Below are 22875 nucleotides of genomic sequence, written 5' to 3'. Positions count from 1 at the left end.
CTAACACCATCATCCAAGTACCATCATCTTAACACCATCTACCTAACAACATCATCCTAACACCATCATCCAAGTACCATTATCTCAACACCATCATTCTAGTAACATTATCCTAGTACCATCATTTTTTGTACATTTATACATTTTAGTCATTTTAGCAGACGCTCTTATCCAGAGCGACTTACAGTAGTGAATGCAAACATTTCATACATTTAATTTCATGCATTTTTTTTAATTAAAAATATATATATATTATTGTAATTTTTTTGTACTGGCCCCCGTGGGAATCGAACCCACAACCCTGGCGTTGCACACACCATGCTGGCGTTGCAAACACCATGCTCCACCAACTGAGCCACAGTCATCCTAACACCATTATTCTAGTACCATCATCCTAGTACCATCATCTAACACCATCATCATAGTACCATCATCCTAACACCATCATCCTAACACCATCATCATAGTACCATCATCCTAACACCATCATCCTAACACCATCAACCTAACACCATCATCCTAACACCATCATTCTAGTACCATCATCTAACACCATCAACCTAACACCATCATCCTAACACCATCATCATAGTACTATCAACCTAACACCATCATCCTAACACCATCATCATAGTACTATCAACCTAACACCATCATCAGAACACCATCATCATAGTACCATCAACCTAACACCATCATCCTAGTACCATCATTTGGGGATAGGGCACGACAACACCTTTTCCCCCTCAGGAGAATGAAAAGATTTGGCATGGGTCCCCAGATCCTCAAAACGTTCTACAGCTGCACCATCGAGAGCATCCTGACTGGTTGCATCACCGCCTGGAATGGCAACTGCTCGGCATCTGACCGTAAGGCACGACAGAGGGTAGTGCGTACGGCCCAGTACATCACTGGGGCCAAGCTTCCTGCCATCCAGGACCTATATACTAGGCGGTGTCATAGGAAGGTCCCAAAAATTGTCAGACTCCAGTCACCCAAGTCATAGACTGTTCTCTCTAATACCGCACGGCAAGTGGTACCGGAGCACCAAGTCTAGGTCCAAAAGGCTTCTTAACAGCTTCTACCCCCAAGCCATAAGACTCCTGAACAGCTAATCAAATGGCCACCTGGACTATTTACATTGAACCCCCCCCCCCCCTTTGATTTTACACTGCTGCTACTTGCTGTTTATTATCTATGCATAGTCACTTTACCCCTACCTACATGTACAAATTACCTCAACTAACCTGTACCCCTGCACATTGACCCTGTATATAGCCTCGTTATTGGTATGCCATTTTCTTGTGTAACTTTTTGATTACATTTTTTTACTTTAGTTTATTTAGTAAATCTTTTCTTAACTCTATTTCTTGAACTACTTTTGTTGGTTAAGGGCTTGTAAGTAAGCATTGTATTCGGAGCATGTGACAAATACAATTTGATTTGATCATCCTAGTTCCATCATCTTAATAGCATAAACCTAACACCATCATCCTAACACCATCATCCTAACACCATCATCCTAACACCATCATCCTAACACCATCATCCTAACACCATCAGCCTAACACCATCATCCTAACACCATCAACCTAACACCATCATCCTAACACCATCATCCTAACACCATCATCCTAACACCATCATCCTAACACCATCAACCTAACACCATCATCCTAACACCATTATCCTAACATCATCCTAACACCATCATCCAAACAATCTAACACAGACATGATAGAGCTATAGAAACAACACACTCATATCAGTCTTGCTCTGTCAGATGTTTCTCAGTCAGAGCGGTTGTGTCCTCTGTTCCTTCTCTAGGATCCGCCGGGCCTGTCACTATGTGGTGAACCTGCGTTACTTTGAGACATGCATCCTGCTGGTGATCGCTGCCAGCAGTATCGCCCTGGCTGCAGAGGACCCCGTGTCAGCCACCTCTAACTGGAACAAAGTGAGAGCCAGTCTGGTCACTGGGCTTTACATGGACTCAACAGATGGCTGTTTTCCTCGCTGACCTTGAGCCTCACTATTCTAACTGTCCTTCTCCACAATGGTGGCTAGGCTATTGTCTTTGGCGTGTGGTTGCTTTTGTTTTGCTTTGTTTTCCTCTGCTGTATTATCTTTCTCTCAGCATAACGAGGAGTGCAAGTGTGCGCCCCTGACGGGGATTGTGTCTGCGTCTGACACTCTATCTGATCTCACAGGGAGAGCAATATTAGAGTTGTCACTCTCTGCTCACACTGAGGAGTCAGATTAAGGAGAGGAGGGTGTTGTGGGGTGTAGAATCATCACATCACACTCCCTACAGCTGTCTCTGCTTTAGCCTCTTCATATGACAACAAGCCAAACAGATAGCACATCATTTTTTTGATGCCATTGTTTTGTATGTCGTTACAGAAGTTCCTTCAAGTAAAAACGAATCCTTGGGAATGTGTGCCTGGGGTCTCATATCTGGCCCTGTACTAGCTGAAAGCATTCTTATAATTGCTTTGTGAAGGTCTCCCACGGTGACTCAATGGGGGGGCTTCTCTGGATGTTGGTGATTGAGGCAGATTGAGTTGGAAATGAAATGGGCCTGTGTGATATGCAAGGAAGATAATCAAAGCACATATTCATCAGAAGGGTGCCACTTAAAAGCATCGTCTTAGAAATAAAAGGCCCTCAGGGTAAATGTAATCAATGTGACCATTAAAGAGAGAAGTTGGTTTCCTAAAGGCGGAATGTGTCCCCAGTTCAGTGGTGAAGAACAGATGCAACACATTAAACATAGTGTCTCAGAGTCTCTCTCTGGTCTTAAGTGCTTTTTGTTCTCCTGTAATGTATGAGCTAATGGCAAATAATTAAATGTTCTTCATCAACCCCTGGAGTCCAATATTGTGATTCATGTATTAATATATTTGTCTACTTTTTACCCCACAGGTTTTGCGTTACTTTGACTACGTGTTCACAGGTGTCTTTACATTTGAAATGATAATAAAGGTGAGTTATTCAATCAGCAGGAATCCTGTATTAAAACTGTGTCATATTGACATGACAGAGGACATACTGTAGTGGAGACAGTTGGATTTGGCAGATGGTACATGAACATGTTTGGCATAAGCTGTTACCCACTGGGCACACACTGGTTGAATTAATGTTGTTTCCATGTAATTTCAATGAATGACGTCTGTGCCCAGTGGGTAGTCCCGAGAAAATGTAATGTCAGATAGACAGAATGTACAGTATTTTGCTAATTAACAGTGAGGCCCCCCTATGCCAATATTTAGTGCAGTTTTCAAATGACTTAATAAGGTGTGTATTTGACAGATGATAGACCAGGGCTTGATTCTCCATGACGGCTCCTATTTCCGGGACCTGTGGAACATTCTAGACTTTATCGTGGTGGTCGGAGCTCTGGTGGCCTTCGCCCTCACGTGAGTCATGTGACCTTGCATAGGTTATAACTTCCTGTGTAGTGGTTTGTGTAGTGTACAGTACTAGAATGTAAACTGCCAGTGTAGCTTGTTTTTCACTCTGTTTTGTGATATACATGTTTTTCCCACCCTGAGATGTACATGTATTTCTCTCTGTCGTCCTCTGCTCCTGTGGATTGTGTTGCTGTGGGACTGCCAGGAATGTGTTGGGGTAAAAACACTTTCTTCGCTCCCTTTCTTTCTGCTCATTTCTCAACAGTTCTCAACAGCATCCTGTCTTTCCTCTATAGTTCAGACGTGTACAGCGCTGTGAAAAAGTATTTGCCCCCTTTCTAATTTTCTCTACTTTTAAATATTTTTGATACTCAATGTTATCAGTTCTTCAACCAAAACCTAATATTAGATAAAAGGAACCTGATTGAACAAATAACACAACAATTACATACTTCTTTAATTTATTTCATAAACAAAGTTATGCAACACCCAATGCCCCTGTGTGAAAAAAGAATTGCCTCCTTACACTCAATAACTGGTTGTGCCACCTTTAGCTGCAATGACTCCAACCAAACGCTTCCTGTAGTTATTGACTAGTCTCTCACTTCGCTGTGGAGGAATTTTGAACTGCTCACATGAACTGCTCGTGTCAAGTTCTGCCACAACATCTCAGTTGGGATTAGGTCTGGACTTTGACTAGGCCATTCCAAAACTTCAAATTTGTTGCCTTTTAGCCATTTTCATATAGACTTGATTGTGTGTTTTGGATCATTGTCTTGCTGCATGACCCAGATGCGCTTCAGCTTCAGCTCACAGATGGATGGTCTGACATTCACCTGTAGAATTATCTAATACATAGCAGAATTCTACACTACCACCACCATACTTGACCTTTGGTATAAGGTTCTTACTGTGGAATGCAGTGTTTGGTTTTCGCCAGGCATAATGGGATCCATGTCCTCCAATAAGTTATACTTTTGACCCATCTGTCGATAGCACATTCTTCCAAGGGTCTTGCTGATCATCCATGTCAACTTTTTGGACGAGGTGGATCCCATTATGTCTGGCGACGACTTGCCTTAATAGAAGGAATGATGAATTCTGCTCTATATCAGTGAATTCTACAGGAGAATGTCAGGCCATCTACAGCTGGGTCACGCAGCAAGACAATGATCCAAAACACACAATCAAGTCTACATGAAAATGGTTCAAATGCAACAAATATTGAGATTTTTTAATGGCCTAGTCAGTCCAGACCTAATCCCAATTGAGATGTTGTGGCAGGACTTGAAACTAGCAGTTCCTGATTGAAAACCCACAAATGTCACTGAGTTAAAACAGTTCTACATACAAGAGTGGGCCAAAATTACTCCACAGCGAAGTGAGAGACTAATCAACAACTACAGGAAGCATTTGGTTTCATTCATTGCAGCTAAAGGTGGCACAACCTGTTATTGAGTGTTAGGGGGCAATTACTTTTTCACACAGGGGAATTGAGTGTTGCATAACTGTGTTAATTAAATAAATAAAGTAAGTATACTTTTTTTGGGTTATTTGTAAACTCAGGTTCCCTTTATCTAATATTAGGTTTTGGGTGAAGATCTGATAACATTCAGTATCAAAAATATGGAAAACTGAGAAAATCAGAAAAGGGGAAAATACTTTTTTATGGCACTGTATCTCTTTCTAATCAGAGACGTAAAGTACAGTAATACATCTCCTGTAATATAGTTAGCTCAATGTTGGAGTGAGTTTATCAGGTCTTCATTCTATGTGTTTCTACTTGTAGAAATAATAAAGGACGGGACATCAAAACCATCAAGTCTCTTCGGGTGCTGCGCGTCCTGAGGCCCCTGAAGACCATCAAGAGACTACCCAAACTTAAGGTAACCTTTTCCATTTGTTTTCTCAGCAATTCCTTCCCATGTTAACAGTGCCTGCCCCAGTCAACAGTTGGAGGGATAGACTACATGGCAGTTTTATCAGGCTGTTCAGGGTTTATCAAGGCTGCAGTACTGTCTATGTGTGTGGTATAATGGTATCAGGTCAGTAGCCACTGCCACACATCCATTTAGTCACACCTATTTCCACATGAGGGTTTCCAGGCAGCAGAGAATCAGCTGGAGAAAAGATTGATAGATGAGGTGATAAACCTGAGCGTTCGAGCATGAAAACATTTAGTCAAGACTGAATTTCCCAAACCTCACACATTCCATTTCTGCTGGGGGGAAGAGTGTATCTGTCAAGGGAAATGAGGAAATGAGTCCGACTGATAACTGTGTGAGTGGACCAGGGAGTCAGTCAGTCAGCTGATACCAGACACACTGCAATCAATAGACCTGATTGTCCTGGGACTGGAAAGTGAAATAAAGATCTACAGAGTAATACAATCCTCTTCCAGTCACTCATGCAGCAACAACAGTTTGGAATCATATTGGACAATTGTATGCTATTTATACCACTTGAGTTAGAAGTCAGCGTTAAGGGCCTCCCGAGTGGTGAAAAGGTCTAATCAAATCACATTTAATTGGTCACATACACATGGTTAGCAGATGTTAATGTGAGTGTACTGAAATGCTTGTGCTTCTAGTTTGACAGTGCAGTAATATCTAACAAGTAATATAACAATTCCACAACAACTACCTAATACACACAAATCTAAAGGAATGGAATAAGAATATGTACATATAAATATATGAATGAGCAATGACGAGCGGCATAGGCAAGATGCAATAGATGGCATAAGATACATATGAGATGAGTAATGTAAGATATGTAAACATTTTTAAAGTGGCCTTATTTAAAGTGACTAGTGATCCATTTATTAAAGTGGCCAATGATTTGAGTCTGTATGTAGGAAGCAGCATCTCTGAGATAGAAGCTGCTTTTCAGTCTCTCAGTCCCAGCTTTGATGAACATCTAAGGCACTGCATCGCAGTGCTAGCTGCGTCACTACAGATCCTGGTTCGATCCCAGGCTGTGACGCAGCTGGCCGTGACCGGGAGACCCATGAGGCGGCACACAATTGGCCCAGCATCATCTGGGTTAGGGGAGGGTTTGACCGGCTGGGTCATCCTTGTCCCATTGCGCTCTAGCGACTCCTGTGGTGGGCTGGGTGCAATGCACGCTGACACGGTCGCCAGGTGTACAATGTTTCCTCTGACTCATTGGTGCAGCTGGCTTCCGGGTTAAGTGAGTTTTGTGTCAAGAGGCAGTGCGGCTTGGCGGGGTCCTGTTTCGAAGGACACGCGGCTCTCGACCTTCACCTCTCCTGAGTCCATATGGGAGTTGCAGCGATGGGACAAAAATGTAACTACCAATTGTGGAGAAAAAGGGGTACATTTTTTAAAATTAAAATAAAAGTCAGCCTCAACAAATCACTGGCTAACTGGACGAAAGCTGAACCCACACAGTTTCAGCGTATCACTTTGTTTGACTCTCTTTTTCAATTGCCTTCCCTCATGCTTCGTCCTCTGCCTGTGTGTGTAGGCAGTGTTTGACTGTGTGGTGACCTCTCTGAAGAACGTCTTCAACATCCTCATCGTCTACAAGCTCTTCATGTTCATCTTCGCTGTCATCGCTGTGCAGCTGTTCAAAGGGAAGTTCTTCTACTGCACAGACGGATCCAAAGACACAGAGAAGGACTGCCAGTAGGTGTCTGCTGAGCTGCCTGTATACACTCATACACTGGGCCTTACAGAACACTAACATACTCTAGTTGTGGTGGATGGAGACCTATTGGAGACCTACAGAATGGTTGTGTTTTCTACTGCTTCTTTGTCCGCTGAATGTCTATTGTACACTGTGTGTCTGTCTCTTCCTATCAGAGGCTTCTACATTGACTATGAGAAGGATAAGAAGGAAGTGAAGAGGAGGGATTGGAGGAGACATGACTTCCACTATGACAACATAGTCTGGGCCCTACTCACTCTGTTTACTGTCTCCACTGGGGAGGGCTGGCCACAGTAAGTCTCACTCTCTCCATACACACTATTCACTATGTTACAACAGCACCTTGTGGCCTAGTTTTTAGAGTGTCCTCCCTGAGATAGAAAGGTTGGGAGTTCGATCCCTAGCCGAGTCATACAAAAGACTGCAATAGACTAGCGTTCTGTCCACGGGGTGTATTTGTGCCTCACGCTACAGAAACAGGAGATAGGCTCCTATGAGCAGTTCTGACTCACACAAGACTACTTTCATTTACTATGTCACTACTGTACATAAGTTAGACTGAAATATCTTTCAGAAAGTCTATTGCTGAGTACACTGTGGTCTGTCTGTGTGTCTGTCCAGGGTCCTGCAGCACTCTGTGGACGTGACAGAGGAGGACAGAGGTCCCAGCCGGGGCAACCGGATGGAGATGTCCATATTCTATGTCATCTACTTTGTGGTCTTCCCCTTCTTCTTTGTCAACATCTTTGTGGCTCTCATCATCATCACCTTCCAGGAGCAGGGAGACAAGATGATGGAGGAATGCAGCTTGGAGAAGAACGAGGTGATGGAGTCACACACATACACACACACAAACACAGTGAATCATAAAACAAGCCAAATGGAACCTAGACATTCCTTTTTAACTGTAGACTTTCCAGTGATAATCTAGAACACACCAGCTCAGTGTATGTGTTATTGATATGGTTTGCTGGTGGAATGTAGCACACACATCAAAATGACCCCGTCTGCGCTTTTAGACTTAACTCGCTCAGTCTTGACAGGTTATTACATAGAGGAGCACACTGGCTCATGGAAAAGGCCTGGTAAATATACAGGAATAGTGAGATTTCCCCTCCAGACTCACACAGTCTCTCCCACCAGGTATCCCTCAGTCAATATTGACCAGAATGTTCCCAGCAGTCCATACAGCAGTGTGTCTACTTCAAGGAGAAAATATAAGGACTTTCCCAGAGCTAACTGCTTCATGCTCATTCCCAACAAAGTGTTCGTCAACTTTCTTTCTTGTGTGTTTTCCCTTACAGAGGGCTTGCATTGACTTTGCCATAGGGGCCAAACCCCTGACCCGCTACATGCCTCAGAACAGACAGACGTTCCAGTACCGCCTCTGGCACTTTGTGGTCTCCCCCTCCTTCGAATACACCGTGCTGGCCATGATTGCACTCAACACCATTGTCCTGATGATGAAGGTGTGGATAATGATCACATTCAAACAATACACTGAGCTAATCCCTTTTGTAAAGCAGGAGTCTAGTCCCTGTGGTGCAGAAGGTATTATGGAGCCTGTAGCTGTAGCTGATTGGGGTTGTAAGATGCATGTCCCTCTACTCTGTGCTGTTCTCTAGCTAACGGTCTGGGTTTCTTCCATCCCCGTCCTTGTGAGTATTTCATTTATTCCAAGAAAAGGCCTTCAGTCAGACGGAAGGAGAGGATGACTCAGCCTCTATTAAATATTGATCTATATCCACCGGCTAGTATTTAACATGGCCTCGTTAACTCTGTCTGTACAACTCAGAGGAATGACTCCTTTTATAGCCTCAGCTTAATGTTACGCTATTTATGTATCCGATGAAATCTGCTATGAACCTGTGGCTATAGATCTACAGTTGTATGGAGATTGAGCAAGATGGTCTGTGTTTAGGTTCATTGTGGTATTTTGGGTTGTCTGTGCATCCCAGTAATTTGGGGTCATTCCAATGGTGTTTAATGGTGTCTCTCTTTATCTCCTATATGGTGGTAGTATTACTCTGCCCCACCAGCATACGAGGCTGTGCTGAAACACCTGAACACAGCTTTCACTGTGCTCTTCTCTGTGGAGTGTGTCCTCAAGATCATGGCCTTTGGCTTTCTGGTGAGGAGCAAGTTAATGCCTTACTGTCCATGACATCATGATCTGATCCTGTTTGCAATGCTACTAACATCTACTGACTGAAGAATGGATGTTTTCCCCTCTTCTTCAGAACTACTTTCGAGACACTTGGAATATATTCGACTTCATCACAGTTTTGGGAAGCATCACAGAAATAGTGGTAGACTTACAGGTAACAAAGCCTTACTGAAAATCAATCAATGGCTGATTGTGTTACCATTTCTATACAGTGCACTGCTAATGAGCTGTAAACATACTCTCTCATCTCCCTGAAGTCAATTGAGACCTTCAACATGGGTTTCCTGAAGCTGTTCCGTGCAGCCAGACTGATCAAGCTGTTGAGGCAGGGTTACACCATCCGCATCCTGCTCTGGACCTTTGTCCAGTCCTTTAAGGTCAGCTCCACGCACAGTACAGTACAGCACTGGATAGGGACACTTAACACTGAAGGCAGGTGTGTGTGTGTGTGTGTGTGTGTGTGTGTGTGTGTGTGTGTGTGTGTGTGTGTGTGTGTGTGTGTGTGTGTGTGTGTGTGTGTGTGTGTGTGTGTGTGTGTGTGTGTGTGTGTGTGTGTGTGTGTAATGTCTGTTACTGTGTCATGACACACGGTTTCTCTTTCAGGCTCTCCCCTACGTTTGTCTGCTCATTGCCATGCTCTTTTTCATATATGCTATCATCGGAATGCAGGTAAGGTGTTGCTCACACTCTTTATCTATTCTGCCGCTTTCTTAGTTTGTCATTGCATGATGTGAATCTGTCGGTTCTGTGTACAAGACTGAGTCAGGACATATCTCATGATATATGCCTGAATGTTCCTCAAGGTTTTTGGAAACATCAGACTGGACGAGGAGACTCACATCAACCAACACAACAATTTCAAGACCTTTTTTGGTGCTCTGATGTTGCTATTCAGGTAGAGTAGGATATCCTTCATGTGTCACACAGTGGCAAACCGGGCCTCATTTTCAGTCACTGAACGACACACCGCTGTCTGCCTGCAGGAGTGCCACGGGGGAGTCGTGGCAGGAGATCATGCTGTCATGTTTAGGGGGGCAAAAGTGTGAGCCAGACCCCTTAGCTCTAACATCAGACCACGAGGAGCGCTGTGGAACTGAGTTTGCCTACTTCTACTTTGTCTCCTTCATCTTCTTCAGTTCATTTCTGGTAAGAGTCCTACTCTGAGTCCTATTCTAAGAGTCCTACTGTCCTACTCTGACTCCTACTGTCCTACTCTAAGAGTCCTACTGTACTACTCTAAGAGTCCTACTGTTCTACTCTAAGATGTATACTGTCCTACTCTAAAAGTCCTACTGTCCTACTCTAAGAGTCTACTGTCCTACTCTAAGAGGTCTACTGTTCTACTTTAGAAGTCATACTGTCCTAACTGTAAGAGTCTTACTGTCATACTCTGAGTCCTACTGTCCTACTCTAAGAGTTCTACTCTAAAAATCCTACTGCCCTACTCTAAGAGTCCTTCTGTCCTACTCTAAGACTCCTACTGTCCTACTCTAAGAGTTCTACTGTTCTACTCTGAGACCTACTCTAAGAGTCCTGCTGTCCTACTCTAACAGTCCTACTGTACTACTCTAAGAGTCCTACTGTCTTACTGTAAGAGACCTACTCTAAGAGCCCTACTCTAAGAGTCCTACTGTCCTAACTCTAAGAGTCCTACTCTAAGAGGTCTACTGTCCTAGTCAAAGAGTCCTACTGTGCTACTCTAAGATTTCTACTCTTACCAGAAATGAGCGGAAGAAGTTGAAGGAGACACCTACATGCATATATATTTCACTTTCATACACACATACTGTAGTTCCTTGTCTATGACCTCCTCTAATCACTGTTCAGATGCTGAATCTGTTTGTGGCTGTAATCATGGACAACTTTGAGTACCTCACCCGGGATTCCTCGATATTGGGGCCTCACCACCTGGATGAATTTGTTCGTATCTGGGGTGAATATGACCGAGCTGCTTGGTAAGTCAGAGGCCCAACAACAAGACAACACATACAAAGTAGCAGCACATATGTGAATTATTTACTATTTTACAGTTATTCTAATGTTACTCCCACCTACTTACAAAGACCACCATATAGCCCTAATGTCCAAAACATCTCATGATATGAAAAGTATTGCATATTTGGCTAATCTCTGTCCATTGTGTCCTGATGCTTTGCTTTCCAGGTTATTTATCTTAGGGCAATGCTGGCACTTCGGCTCTGGTAAACTCCAGCAAAGCTGAATCTCTATGTTCATTGTTAACTACATAAATGTATGTTCTTTCCAGTGGAAGGATTCACTATAAGGAGATGTACAAAGTAGTACGTACTATTTCACCTCCCCTGGGCTTTGGAAAGAACTGCCCCTACATGGTGGCCTGCAAGGTTTGGCTCCCCCACCACTATCCCTCGCTCCCTCAACCCCTTCCTCCGTTGGGATCCTTGCTCTGCCCCCCACCCCCTCCATTCCTCTCTACCAGTTACTACTACTGCTCTAGGCCTGCTTGCACTGCTGGAGGGGGCCAGCTCTAGCTCTGCTCCAGGCCAAAGAATGACTGGGCTATGGCTTCAAGATACAAAGAGATGGGTGTTCCTCTAACATACAGAAAATGATGCACTTCATTCTGTAGATGCAGAGCAATAAGCTATTGGAAAATGTAGTATAAAGTTAACAACTACACAAAATCAGTTTTCTGTGATACCCTGGCTCTCTGTGCCTGGTTGGATCTGGTACCTCTGGGTTAGCTGACTGGTCCTAGAAGGATGAGAAGTGTTATGGTGGGGAATTCATGGCCTACTGTAAGTCCCTCCCTGACAAGTGTCAGCAGTACAGGTTTAGGATGTGATGTAAGTATCTGCCAGATCCACAGAGGACCGTCATTCCTTTGGCCATGTTAGATTTCTTCCGCTCCCTCTTTTCTATGCCAGGTCTGCGTAGAAAGACCACAACCTGATCTAATCATTTTCCTCTTTCTGTGTAATGCCATTGAATAACCCTCTTTCTGATATCTCTTCCCTTTTCCCTTTTACATATTCCTTTCTTCCTCCATTCCTTTGGAATGCCTTCCTTGCCCTTTCTCCTCCTCCTCTTCTTCCTCCTCATCATCTGCCTTGCTCCCTGCCTCCTCCCCAGCGGGCGTATTCATTACACTGACATGTATGAAATGCTGACCCTCATGTCGCCACCTCTAGGCCTCGGCAAGAAATGTCCATCCAAAGTGGCTTATAAGGTAGACCAAAGACAGACAGGCAAAGTTTCTATGTTAGGTCAATGGAGACGGCAAACTAAAACCTTGCTCTCTGTCATATACCGGATCATCCCAATTCCAAATGAAGTGTGGGAAATGGCTGTTGTCTATCGTATCGTAATGTGTCGCTTGTTCAACTGTAAGAGAATCTACAGTGGTGTTTTTTGATTGGTGGATGACAATACGTACAGTAAAAATAAATAAGCATTGTGCTTTGGTGTTTTCTTTTTTTCTATTGGTTTGCATCTTGGCAGAGAACTGGCTGAGTAATTAATTGATATTTTGTGTGTTAAGAGCTGTCTGTGGAGTAAATGGCTTTTACAGTCAGTAAGAATGCAGCTGTTTTGAAACGGGTGCATAAACCTGACATGTATTTCATAGAGCCACACTGTACAGTGTCAGAATGTCATACAATCTTCCTCAATCAGTGTTTCTTGATTACTTCCTATAAGTATATGCATGTGCCTTCTGCCCTTGCACTCTGTTGCTTTTTTTCACATATAATTTCCCTGTCATTTATTTTGTGATATGTGTGCATGTACAATGGCAGAGATGCACCCACCCTCTTTGTGTACGCTGTGTTGTGAGAGTCTCTTGGCTGTTCTTACTATGTTATTCTTATTAGAGTATTGTCTTATCACATGTGTTTTTATCCTTATATTGTAAGTTTAGCTTAAACAGTGAAAACATATTATCAAGTAGAGACTTGAGTATTACATTATGACTGCAAATGGCTAGCTCCCCTCATTTGCATCATGTTGTCTCCTGTTTGATGAGATATATTTCCTGCTTCCCCCTCTGTCCCTTCCATGGACACCCTCAGAGGCTGGTGCTGATGAACATGCCTGTGGATGAAGAGATGTCGGTTCACTTCACCTCCACCCTCATGGCCCTGATCCGAACCGCCCTCGAGGTGAAGATAGCCAGAGGTCAGGCGCTAGCTAACATGCTATATACTTAGTATAACCGTGTTGTTTTTCTCTACTTTCTCCACATACTGTTGATCAATTTCCTCCATAAGTTGCATGCTTGATCTGCTGTTGTTGTGGTGGTTCCAGGAGGGGAGGACCGAGGTCAGATGGATTCAGATCTACAGAAGGAGATAAGTGTCATTTGGTCACACCTTTCACAGAAGACCCTGGACCTGCTCGTCCCCATCCACAAAGGTGACAGTCAGAATGTATGGTACCACTGGCATTAGTCAATGTAATTGAACTATTTACTCTAGGAGTTATGATTTTCAAAGAATTCCAAATTAGTGACATTATGCCATTGGTCTTCCAGCCAGTCATATGACCATTGGGAAGATCTACGCAGCCATGATGATCATGGACTACTACAAGCAGAGCAAAGCCAAGAAGCTCAGGCAACAGCTGGAGGAGCAGGTATATATACCTCTATGTACAGTATAGTTAGGAAACCATCTCCTCTTAACAGTAGTTTGCATACTCTCATACTGTACCTGTTTCATCCTCACCCTCTATAGAAACACGCTCCCATGTTCCAGCGTATGGACGCGTCCTCTCTGCCTCAAGAGATCCTCTGCAGTGCCAAAGCCTTCCCTTTCCTGCCCCACAGCCCTGGATCTGCCCTGTAAATATGTTATTTTACTCATGAATATGGCTGTTGCAGTGACCGTATTACCCCCACACCGGCAGTCATGAGTCATGACCGCAGTAAAATTCCACGTGACCGTTAAGTTACGGTAATCTCCTCTTATGCACTTTGGACATGCTTTGATAGTGCCCAACTTACTAACTACCATCAGGTCCTAATGGTCTGGTACTCAGCGCTCTATTGTCCCTCCATCAGGTCCTAATGGTCTGGTACTCAGCGCTCTATTGTCCCTCCATCAGGTCCTAATGGTCTGGTACTCAGCGCTCTATTGTCCCTCCATCAGGTCCTAATGGTCTGGTACTCAGCGCTCTATTGTCCCTCCATCAGGTCCTAATGGTCTGGTACTCAGCGCTCTATTGTCCCTCCATCAGGTCCTAATGGTCTGGTACTCAGCGCTCTATTGTCCCTCTAACCACTCTGACATCCTCGCAATTGCAATTGAAAATCACAACAAACACATACCATCAAAACAGTATAGTGCTTTTAAAACTGACTTACTTCACTGTGATGATCAGTTTGAAGACAGAAGTTCAACAGCAGGTTGCATTAAGTGTAAAACATGGTAGTTGTGGATGTTATTTCAAAACCTAATACAATGAAATGGACAGCGCTTTGTAATTTGATGATTCATTCAAAACACCTATACACATATTAGAGCATATACATGTGCATAGACTTATGAGCTCAAGCCTGGGGGGAAAAAATGGTTTAAAATGATGATTGTGCGGTTATACAATACATAGCCTACCACATAATACCCATGGCAGAAAAAAACAAAACTGATTTAAAATGTCTGGTGCATAATTGGTCTGGCCTATACTTTAAAATTAAACAAATTAGAGTAATTGCCTTTGAGAGCGGTGGACTGTATTATTATGCATACTGGATTGACTGGTTACCTTATGCTCTGCTCCAAAATGTCTATCCATGATTCTGGTAGAGAGCCATAGACGCTGCTGTTGGTTCATTGTCCAGGGCAGGGTAGCTTACAGGTAGCCTACAATTATAGTGCATTTGTATTTGATTGTGAATAGCCTAGTAATAGGGATTTTTTAAAGTATTTGTAAAATGAATTGGGTGGCACATTACCTTTAGCTACAGAATCTCTCACCACCGTGCATTTCCATCTACTCCTCTCTCCTTTATTCCTTTCTCAAGCATGCAGAGGGGCTGTCAACAGTTTAGTGAAATATGTTTTGTTTGCGAAAACATGTTACTATCGATGTTCCCGAACAGATTTCATTCACTTGGTATCCCAAATCAAGCACTGGCTAGCTGCAGGAACAGGGTTGGAGAGCCCATTGCATACAGAGTTTGGACAGAATATCACCTGTCACACAGCAAGCGCATGCTCCTCAAATAGTGATGCATGGAGTGAAATAAGTGTTCTTATATGTATTTCTCAGCTGCTCATATTAAGCATAGCTCCGCTATAAAACCAAAGTAGCCTACCGGACCAGAAAGCACAAGGCCTCCATTTGCTATTCCAGTGCATTCGGATTACATGTATTTTTATCCTGTCCTTGTTCCTGCCCATTTGATAATGGGCCATTCTAAGTCCACACTCATTTTACATATTAGCAAAGACAAGATTATATTGCTTGTTGCCGCATCATGCAGCCTATATATGTTTTCATTTCTAAGACATTCTAAGGTTTGTATCATTCACAACTAAAGTTGCCAAATAACTCTAAATCTAGTGTATAGGAGAACCTGTTTCAAATTATTTTTATGCTCCGGAATGGTAAAAATATCCTTTCTATTTTATTCAGCTAGTTCAATTATATTCTTCTTACTATAAAATCATATAATATAAAATAATGGCACAGGACTTATAAGCATATCTTGTCTGCTAAATGAACAAGCCTACAGCCTAAGGCATGGAGCTTAGCCAGATAACATATAGTCGGCTACTCATATGCTGTTTTCTGAAATACATTTTCTTCATATCATAACGTTTCTTTAGACCTGACTAAAATAAATCATGGATTTATTGTGATGGTGTATATTAAATTGATTTATTATACTTTTTAAATGTAGATGTTCCAAAGGTGTTCATCAGCGGCTTGTATGCCGCTCATATGCGTGGAGGACTGGAGATGCTAAACATGTTTACGTTAATTAACGGTCAATTACAGTGAGACCAACAAGTCTTTTTACATTGACATTTTAGTCATTTAGCAGACTTACAGTAGTGAGTGCATACATTTTCATAATTTGATTCTCCTTTTTTTCATACTGGTCCCCCGTGGGAATTGAACCCACAACCTTGGCGTTTCAAGTGCCACACTTTACCAACTGAGCCACAATAACCAGCTGCATGATAATAACCGTCTGACAAAATGTCATGACCGTCACAGCCCTACTCCTGAAGTCCCTGATCCTGTGTGTGCGTGCCTGTGATGGAGTTAATAGGTGTGTGTTCATCCTAGATAGGCATGCCTCTCTGAGCGTCTGTCTGTCTTCCTATCTGTTCCTTCAGGACCAGAGGAGGATTTGTGGCCTTGAGTCCCATATCCCCTCAGGAGATGTTCATGCAGCCCATGTCCCAGGACCTAGGGGACAAAGAGGAGGACTACCACAACTATCACCACCACCACCTGCTCCACCACCAGCTCCACACACTGGTAAGGACTGGGTCTCAAGTACTGGAACACCCCCATGAACACACTCACTCAACGCACTATAATCAAATCAAAATCAAATCAAAGTGTATTCATCACGTGCACAGTTTACAGCAGGTATAAATGGTGCAGTGAAATGCTTACTTGCAAGCTCCCTCAACTAAGCAGTACAATGCATTATGTCACATTGTATGTTATATGTATGTATTACTGTGTTGCACACTTAATGGGGCAATAATTGTGTTATTATTACAAACATAATGCATTAGTAGACCTTTGATGGGTAAACCTCCAGTGAGATATGATGGAGTGAGAAGGGTTGCGTTATGGTCTGGTAGGCTGTGGTTGTGATCCAGAGAGATGGGGAGGAGAGGGGTGGGGGTTGAGGCTGTCTCTCCCAGGAGAGGCAGCGTCTGACTGGACTCACTCTGACTCATCTATTCCCCCATCCATCTCTGTGTCACTGTCCAGCCAATTAGCTGTCTCTGTCCACAAATTAACAAGTTTAACAAGAGGCCCGGCCCAATCAATATTCGGTATTTTGACGCTAGTTGATTAGTGGGGTGGAGTTGGGTGGGGGGTGGTCGTGGGAGGGTGTTGATTTGTGATTTGTGTTGAAATATTTGATGTATGGTGCCAGTATATTCTGCTTCATCATCAAACTCTTGTCTGAAACAACATTTAAAAAAGCATTGCTGTTGATCAGACTGTCATCATAGCTATTAGACCCAGAACAGATTGGTCACTCATTTGTGAGTCATGCACACTCTTACCTTACACTCAAAACCATTCAAACACACACCTACTTTAGTTAACTCTACACAGTCCAAGCCAGTTCTATCTAGCAGAGCTGGATTGCAGTCGATGATACGGCTGTCTGGTGCCTTCTGTGTCATTCTCAACTTCACCATGGCAATGTCTCACCATGCTGTTCACTCCACACAGTGTCCCTTGTTTAAGGCATTTATCACTACTCACCCATTTCTTTGAATGGTATCATAATTTCTCCGCCATAGGCTTTGATGAACCATGCGTATTATGCTTATTTTGCGTTTTGGCACTGTGGGGAGTGTGACTTTGACCACATGAAAGCGTGTGACTTTCTGTAAGTGTGTGAATGGAACAGGGACAGAGACGGCGGCTTGTCTCTGGTGGTTTGGTGTCAGCACTCTTCTCATGGTTTTGTGGTTTAACTGTGCTGTGTTGGTATTTGGCACCTTTGTCATCAACAGAGCTATATGCCATGTGGCACTCCCATCCATCTCTCTGTTCTTTGAGCAGCTGTACAGAGTTCTGTTGGAGGATACTGCTCATATTTCGTGGTTATGGTTTCTCAGCTCTTCAGTGAAGAGTGGGGCATTTTGGTTTCCTATGCCTGCATGCCTGTGACTGGTTCTTGCCTCCGCTTCATGGCTTTCAGTTATTCAAGCTCCATCTTAAGCTTTAAGCCCTTGTTGCGCATGTAGACACCGCCCCCTTCCTCCCTTCAGCCCCTCCTATCTGCCCTGTCCCGCCTGGTTGTCAGCCCCTCTTTGACAGTGGTACTCCAGACAGTCACCACTCACACAGGTTCATAATGAACAATGAAAAATGAATACATTACACTGCCAACACACAGTGCTTTGGCTGCCGTTGTGCTCTGCCAGTGCTTTTAATCTGAGTAAAGAGGGTGTACAGCTATTCGATAGCGATACTGTACAAAATCTCAGTCAGCATACTATATCTGCTTGTGACGTGTTGGTACAGTAGCTCTCTGCTGGTCCTCTGACGTCATTGCTGCCAACTCTGTTTTCACACACTAGAACTCTGATGTGTTTCTCTCCCCTCCTTCTTTCTCTGACTATATAGGTTCCGGAGCGCAAAGAGTTTAACCGCAACCTTTGCCCCACTAACAGGCAGGATGCCCCACTCAGGGTGCCCGGGCGGGCAGTCTCTATCCGAGCCTCCTCTATGCCTCGGCTGGCTGTAGACACACAGGTACCTGTTACTGTACAGCCCCTCACCTCCCCTCCTCTACCCATGGGGCCTCAGAGAGAACAGGACCCAGGCAGACAGCCTCTGTGGGGGCTTCAGAGGGACTGAACACTGGAGCAGTGCAGCCACATACATACGGCAATCAGCCATGAAGTGGAGGAGGATTGGGTGTTAACTAGGTTGCTACAGTATATACACATCTGATTTCAGCTGCTACCTTCAATGGTTGTTGACAGTGTGGATGGCGTACTTTGATGGTTTCTAGTAAATCCTTGCGTGGCAAACATGTCAGTGTGCCAGGTTCCCCAAAACGTTGTATTTTTAGTCCATGGTAATATGGATAGGAAGTGGCTTTGGCTCCTTGAAAAGCACAATATAAATACCATGTGCTAAACATGGAATGTGTGTTGTGGATGAGAGAAAGTCTTCTGCTCAGAACACAGATTAGAACTCCACACACTTTCTACCCTCCCACATTCTCTCAACCAAATGTATATGTGTGTATATGTCTGTATATCTATATGTGTGTGTGTGTCTACTGTATGTGTGTATGTGTTTATCTGTTTGTGTGTAGGTGGGGACAGACAGCAGCAAATCGATGAAGCGCTCCTTCTCTACTATTGGGGATCAGTGTGTGAATGGCCTGTGGCAGGAGGAGTACTCTCTGAAGAGGGTCAGTCCTGACCGTCTGAACAGACCACGACAGAGGAGCATCAGAGGTATACTACACACAGTAACAGTCAGCCACTGAGTTTACATGGCTCCTTTTCCTTCACTCTGGTTAAAGCTGGAATGTTTTCACTATACCTCTGCTTGGGGTCCATTCACTGATCCTGACCCCTTTCATACTGTAGAACCATTGAAGAACAGTAGAAGTTATCAGTTTCAGATGCCCCCTGATGGCTGTGTATTTACTATACTGTGTTCCTCTTCATAGCTCCCCTCTCTCCCCCTGCCTCTCAGGAATCAGGTGCAACCTCAGGGAACCAGTGGATCATGAGCGGGGGCGCTCCAAAGAGAGGCGTCACCTGCTGTCTCCCGACGTGTCCCGCTGCAACTCTGAGGAGCGGAGCCAGGACCCGTCACAGGAACGCAAGCAGTCCCGCTCCCCCAGTGAGGGATGCACACATGCCCTCCACAGACAGGTGAGTGTTCTCTCAACCGCCCTGATCCTATTATTATTCAGTTCCTGGCTTTATCTATCAAACACTGTCCCTTCTACCATTGAAGCTTGGTTTATGTGTGAGGTCTCTTCTCTCTCCAGGGCAACACTTCAGGCAGCCCAGACCTGTCCAGCACACCCCGCGGCCGGCGCCAGCTCCCCCAGACGCCCTTGCGGCCACGCCCTCACATCTCCTACTCCCCCCTGGTGTGCCGAGCCCACCTCTCCCCCCCTGCTGCCAGTGAGGGCAGAGCCCGGACCCAGGAGGCCCCCAGAGAGACGGAGGAGCCCTCGTTGAGGGAGGAGGGGGAGAGGCTAGCCCCAGAGTCAGGAGCGGGGGTGGGGGTGGTAATAGGGGTGGGTGGCCCAGGGTTAGGGGTCAGTCACCTGCACCCCTCACCTCACCGGTACATCTCGGAGCCGTACCTGACCCTGCACGAGGAGTTACACAGCCCAGACTCCTCAGGCCTGGATGAGACTCTGACCTTCGAGGCGGCCATTGCAACCAGTCTGGGCCGGGCCAACACCATCAGCTCTGCCCCCCAGCTCAGACACAACTGGCAGGTCCCCAACGGACACTTCCATAAACGCCTGGGTCAGGCCAGCTCTGTGGTTACCTGCGAGCTCTTGAGTGACACCGACGAGGATGACCGCTGTTAGGGCCGGGACTTGGAGAAGAAGAGGAGGAAGATGGACAGCAAAACTGGGTATCAGAAAGACAGGGGTCCTCAATTTGAAGCACACTGTCAGGTCGTGTACTGAGTGTGCATCTGTACGTGTGTGTATCTGCACTCTTAGAAAAAAGGGTTCCAAAAGAGTTCTTCAGCTGGCTCCCGAGTGGCGCAGCAGCCTAAGGCATTGCATCTCAGTGCTAGAGGCGTCACTACAGACCCTTGTTTGATCCTGGTTTGTTCCCGGGCTGTATCACAACCGGCTGTGATCGGGAGTCCCATAGGGCGGCGCACAATTGGCCCAGCGCCGTCCCGGGTTAGCGGAGGATTTGGCCGGGGTAAGCTGTCATTGTAAATAAGAATTTGTTCTTAACTGACTTGATTAGTTAAATAAAAGTTCAATAGGAGAACCCTTTTTAGTTCCAGGGGGAACCCTTTTGAGTTCCAGGTAGAATCCTTTTGGGTTCCATGTAAAACCCTCTGTGGAAAGGGTTCTACATGGAACCCAAAAGCATTCTACCTGGAACCAAAAAGGGTTCTTTAAAGGTTCTAGGTAGCACCTTCTTTTCTAAGAGTGTGTGTTTGTAGGAGTGCAATATGTTTGTCAAATCAACAAGACAAGGAAGATATGGGGACTGCTGGCGTACAGTGCAAACGTTCACCAGTTGCATTTTGATTAATAACAAAGTTGAATAACTCAAGATGTAAAGAATGTTTCCTCACTTCTTAGACCTATGAAACAGAGTAAGTATGTGTTAAGTACAGTGTGTAGCAGAAAAATAGTGTGGCACTGAAGTATCAGGAATGTATTGAAATTGTGTTCTTTTCCTCCTGTAAGATAAGAAGGAAGTTCTCAGTTATTAGATCTTTGTGGATCATGACACAGTGGTAGGTGTGTAGGGATCTGAAGCAGACATTGGTTGTCACAGACACTGCTTTAAAACAACTCTCCTCTCTCATCTCACACTACATCAATGGGGTATTTCTCAGGCAGTGACGTCTACTGAATGGTTCCGTGTCAGTCAGCCAATGGGGAAGAAGGTGTCACAAAAGAAATGACTGTATGCACCAGTTAACTCACCGATCATGAGCTCTCACCTGAGAACAAAAAAGGTTGTTGAACACAGTGAGAGGAAAGGCCTTTCCATTTGTTGTAATGTTCTCTCCAGTAGATATGAAGATCTACTTCAAGATGAGACAAGGACCAGACCTTTCCCTGATAGATACTGTACATTTCCAGAGCTCTGGTGCTTTGATCCCTCTAAAGTCAGGTGTTCCAGCGTCATTCCATATCAATGCTCTAGTTGTCATTTTCAGCCTAAACATGTTGGGTTCTTGTGTGCCCTTCAGTGTGTCTCTGGACAGAGGACCCTCTTCCCTGCTTTTGTCTGTCATTGTCACCTCACTGGATTACGCATGATGTCCACTGTAAGGCCCTGGATGAGGTCCAGCCCTGAACTACAGACCCTCACTGGACAGCAGCAAAACTGGCCTCTCCTACAGAGCAATGGAAACAACAGACATAGCATGTCCATGTGCTGGATACTACTGGAAAATATAGTCTACAAAGCCATTTTCCTGTAAATAGAATCAAGTGTCTTGAGGATGTGTTGCCTTTTATGTCATAATGAATACTATCTGTCCTTTGATGCAAATTATTTCAATATGGATGTGTTTATGGATGATTCCTAACTAGGATTTATTTGTAAGTTAACTCCCATGTTACTCTGAACACTGACTGAGTCAGTTTTTGCCAACAGGTTTTACAATGCTGTATAAAAAGAGAGTTTACCCTGATACAGCTCTTTGTTGTAGCAACATGATCGTGATGGTGATGGTGATAGTGATGATGATGATGATGATGATGGTTATGGTGATAGTGATGATGATGATGATCGTTATGGTGATAGTGATGATGATGGTGATGATGATGGTTATGGTGATAGTGATGATGATGACAATGGTGATGATGATGGTTATGGTGATAGTGATGATGATGGTGATGATGATTGTTATGGTGATAGTGATGATGATGATGGTGATGATGATGATGGTTATGGTGATAGTGATGATGATGATGATGATGATGATGGTTATGGTAATAGTGATGATGATGGTTATGGTGATGGTGATGATGGTTATGGTGATAGTGATGATGATCGTTATGGTGATAGTGATGATGATGGTTATGGTGATAGTGATGATGATAGTGATGATGATGGTGATGATGGTTATGGTGATAGTGATGATGATGGTTATGGTGATAGTGATGATGATAGTGATGATGATGGTGATGATGGTTATGGTGATAGTGATGATGATTGTTATGGCGATAGTGATGGTGATGGT

General features: G+C 44.2%; 1 protein-coding gene across 8 annotated transcripts in view; it reads left to right on the top strand.

The window, feature by feature from the left end:
• The window catches only part of cacna1ea (calcium channel, voltage-dependent, R type, alpha 1E subunit a), a 167107-nt gene extending 146398 nt beyond the window's left edge, over positions 1-20709 (top strand). For 4 of the 8 annotated variants that reach the window (XM_029707299.1, XM_029707296.1, XM_029707298.1 and 1 more), the window contains 26 exons: positions 1828-1957; positions 2926-2985; positions 3313-3419; positions 3619-3630; positions 5203-5299; positions 6903-7063; positions 7241-7378; positions 7707-7908; positions 8390-8554; positions 9106-9216; positions 9326-9406; positions 9510-9629; positions 9856-9921; positions 10056-10147; positions 10236-10398; positions 11080-11207; positions 12364-12460; positions 13302-13407; positions 13537-13644; positions 13763-13863; positions 13965-14071; positions 16578-16722; positions 18568-18696; positions 19268-19412; positions 19657-19838; positions 19958-20709. In XM_029707299.1, coding sequence (XP_029563159.1) covers positions 1828-1957; positions 2926-2985; positions 3313-3419; positions 3619-3630; positions 5203-5299; positions 6903-7063; positions 7241-7378; positions 7707-7908; positions 8390-8554; positions 9106-9216; positions 9326-9406; positions 9510-9629; positions 9856-9921; positions 10056-10147; positions 10236-10398; positions 11080-11207; positions 12364-12460; positions 13302-13407; positions 13537-13644; positions 13763-13863; positions 13965-14071; positions 16578-16722; positions 18568-18696; positions 19268-19412; positions 19657-19838; positions 19958-20515 — 3511 coding nt within the window. In that variant the 3' untranslated portion in view covers positions 20516-20709. Of the gene's footprint in view, positions 1-1827; positions 1958-2925; positions 2986-3312; positions 3420-3618; positions 3631-5202; positions 5300-6902; positions 7064-7240; positions 7379-7706; positions 7909-8389; positions 8555-9105; positions 9217-9325; positions 9407-9509; positions 9630-9855; positions 9922-10055; positions 10148-10235; positions 10399-11079; positions 11208-11518; positions 11616-12363; positions 12461-13301; positions 13408-13536; positions 13645-13762; positions 13864-13964; positions 14072-16577; positions 16723-18567; positions 18697-19267; positions 19413-19656; positions 19839-19957 lie in introns of all 8 variants that reach the window. The other 4 variants (XM_029707292.1, XM_029707294.1, XM_029707295.1 and 1 more) reach the window with 4 other exon arrangements.
• The last annotated feature ends 2166 nt before the right edge of the window (positions 20710-22875 follow it).

This window comes from Salmo trutta, chromosome 22 (genome assembly GCF_901001165.1).
Source record: "Salmo trutta chromosome 22, fSalTru1.1, whole genome shotgun sequence".
Lineage (NCBI taxonomy): Eukaryota > Metazoa > Chordata > Actinopteri > Salmoniformes > Salmonidae > Salmo > Salmo trutta.
This window is presented reverse-complemented; position numbering and strand designations above follow the sequence as displayed.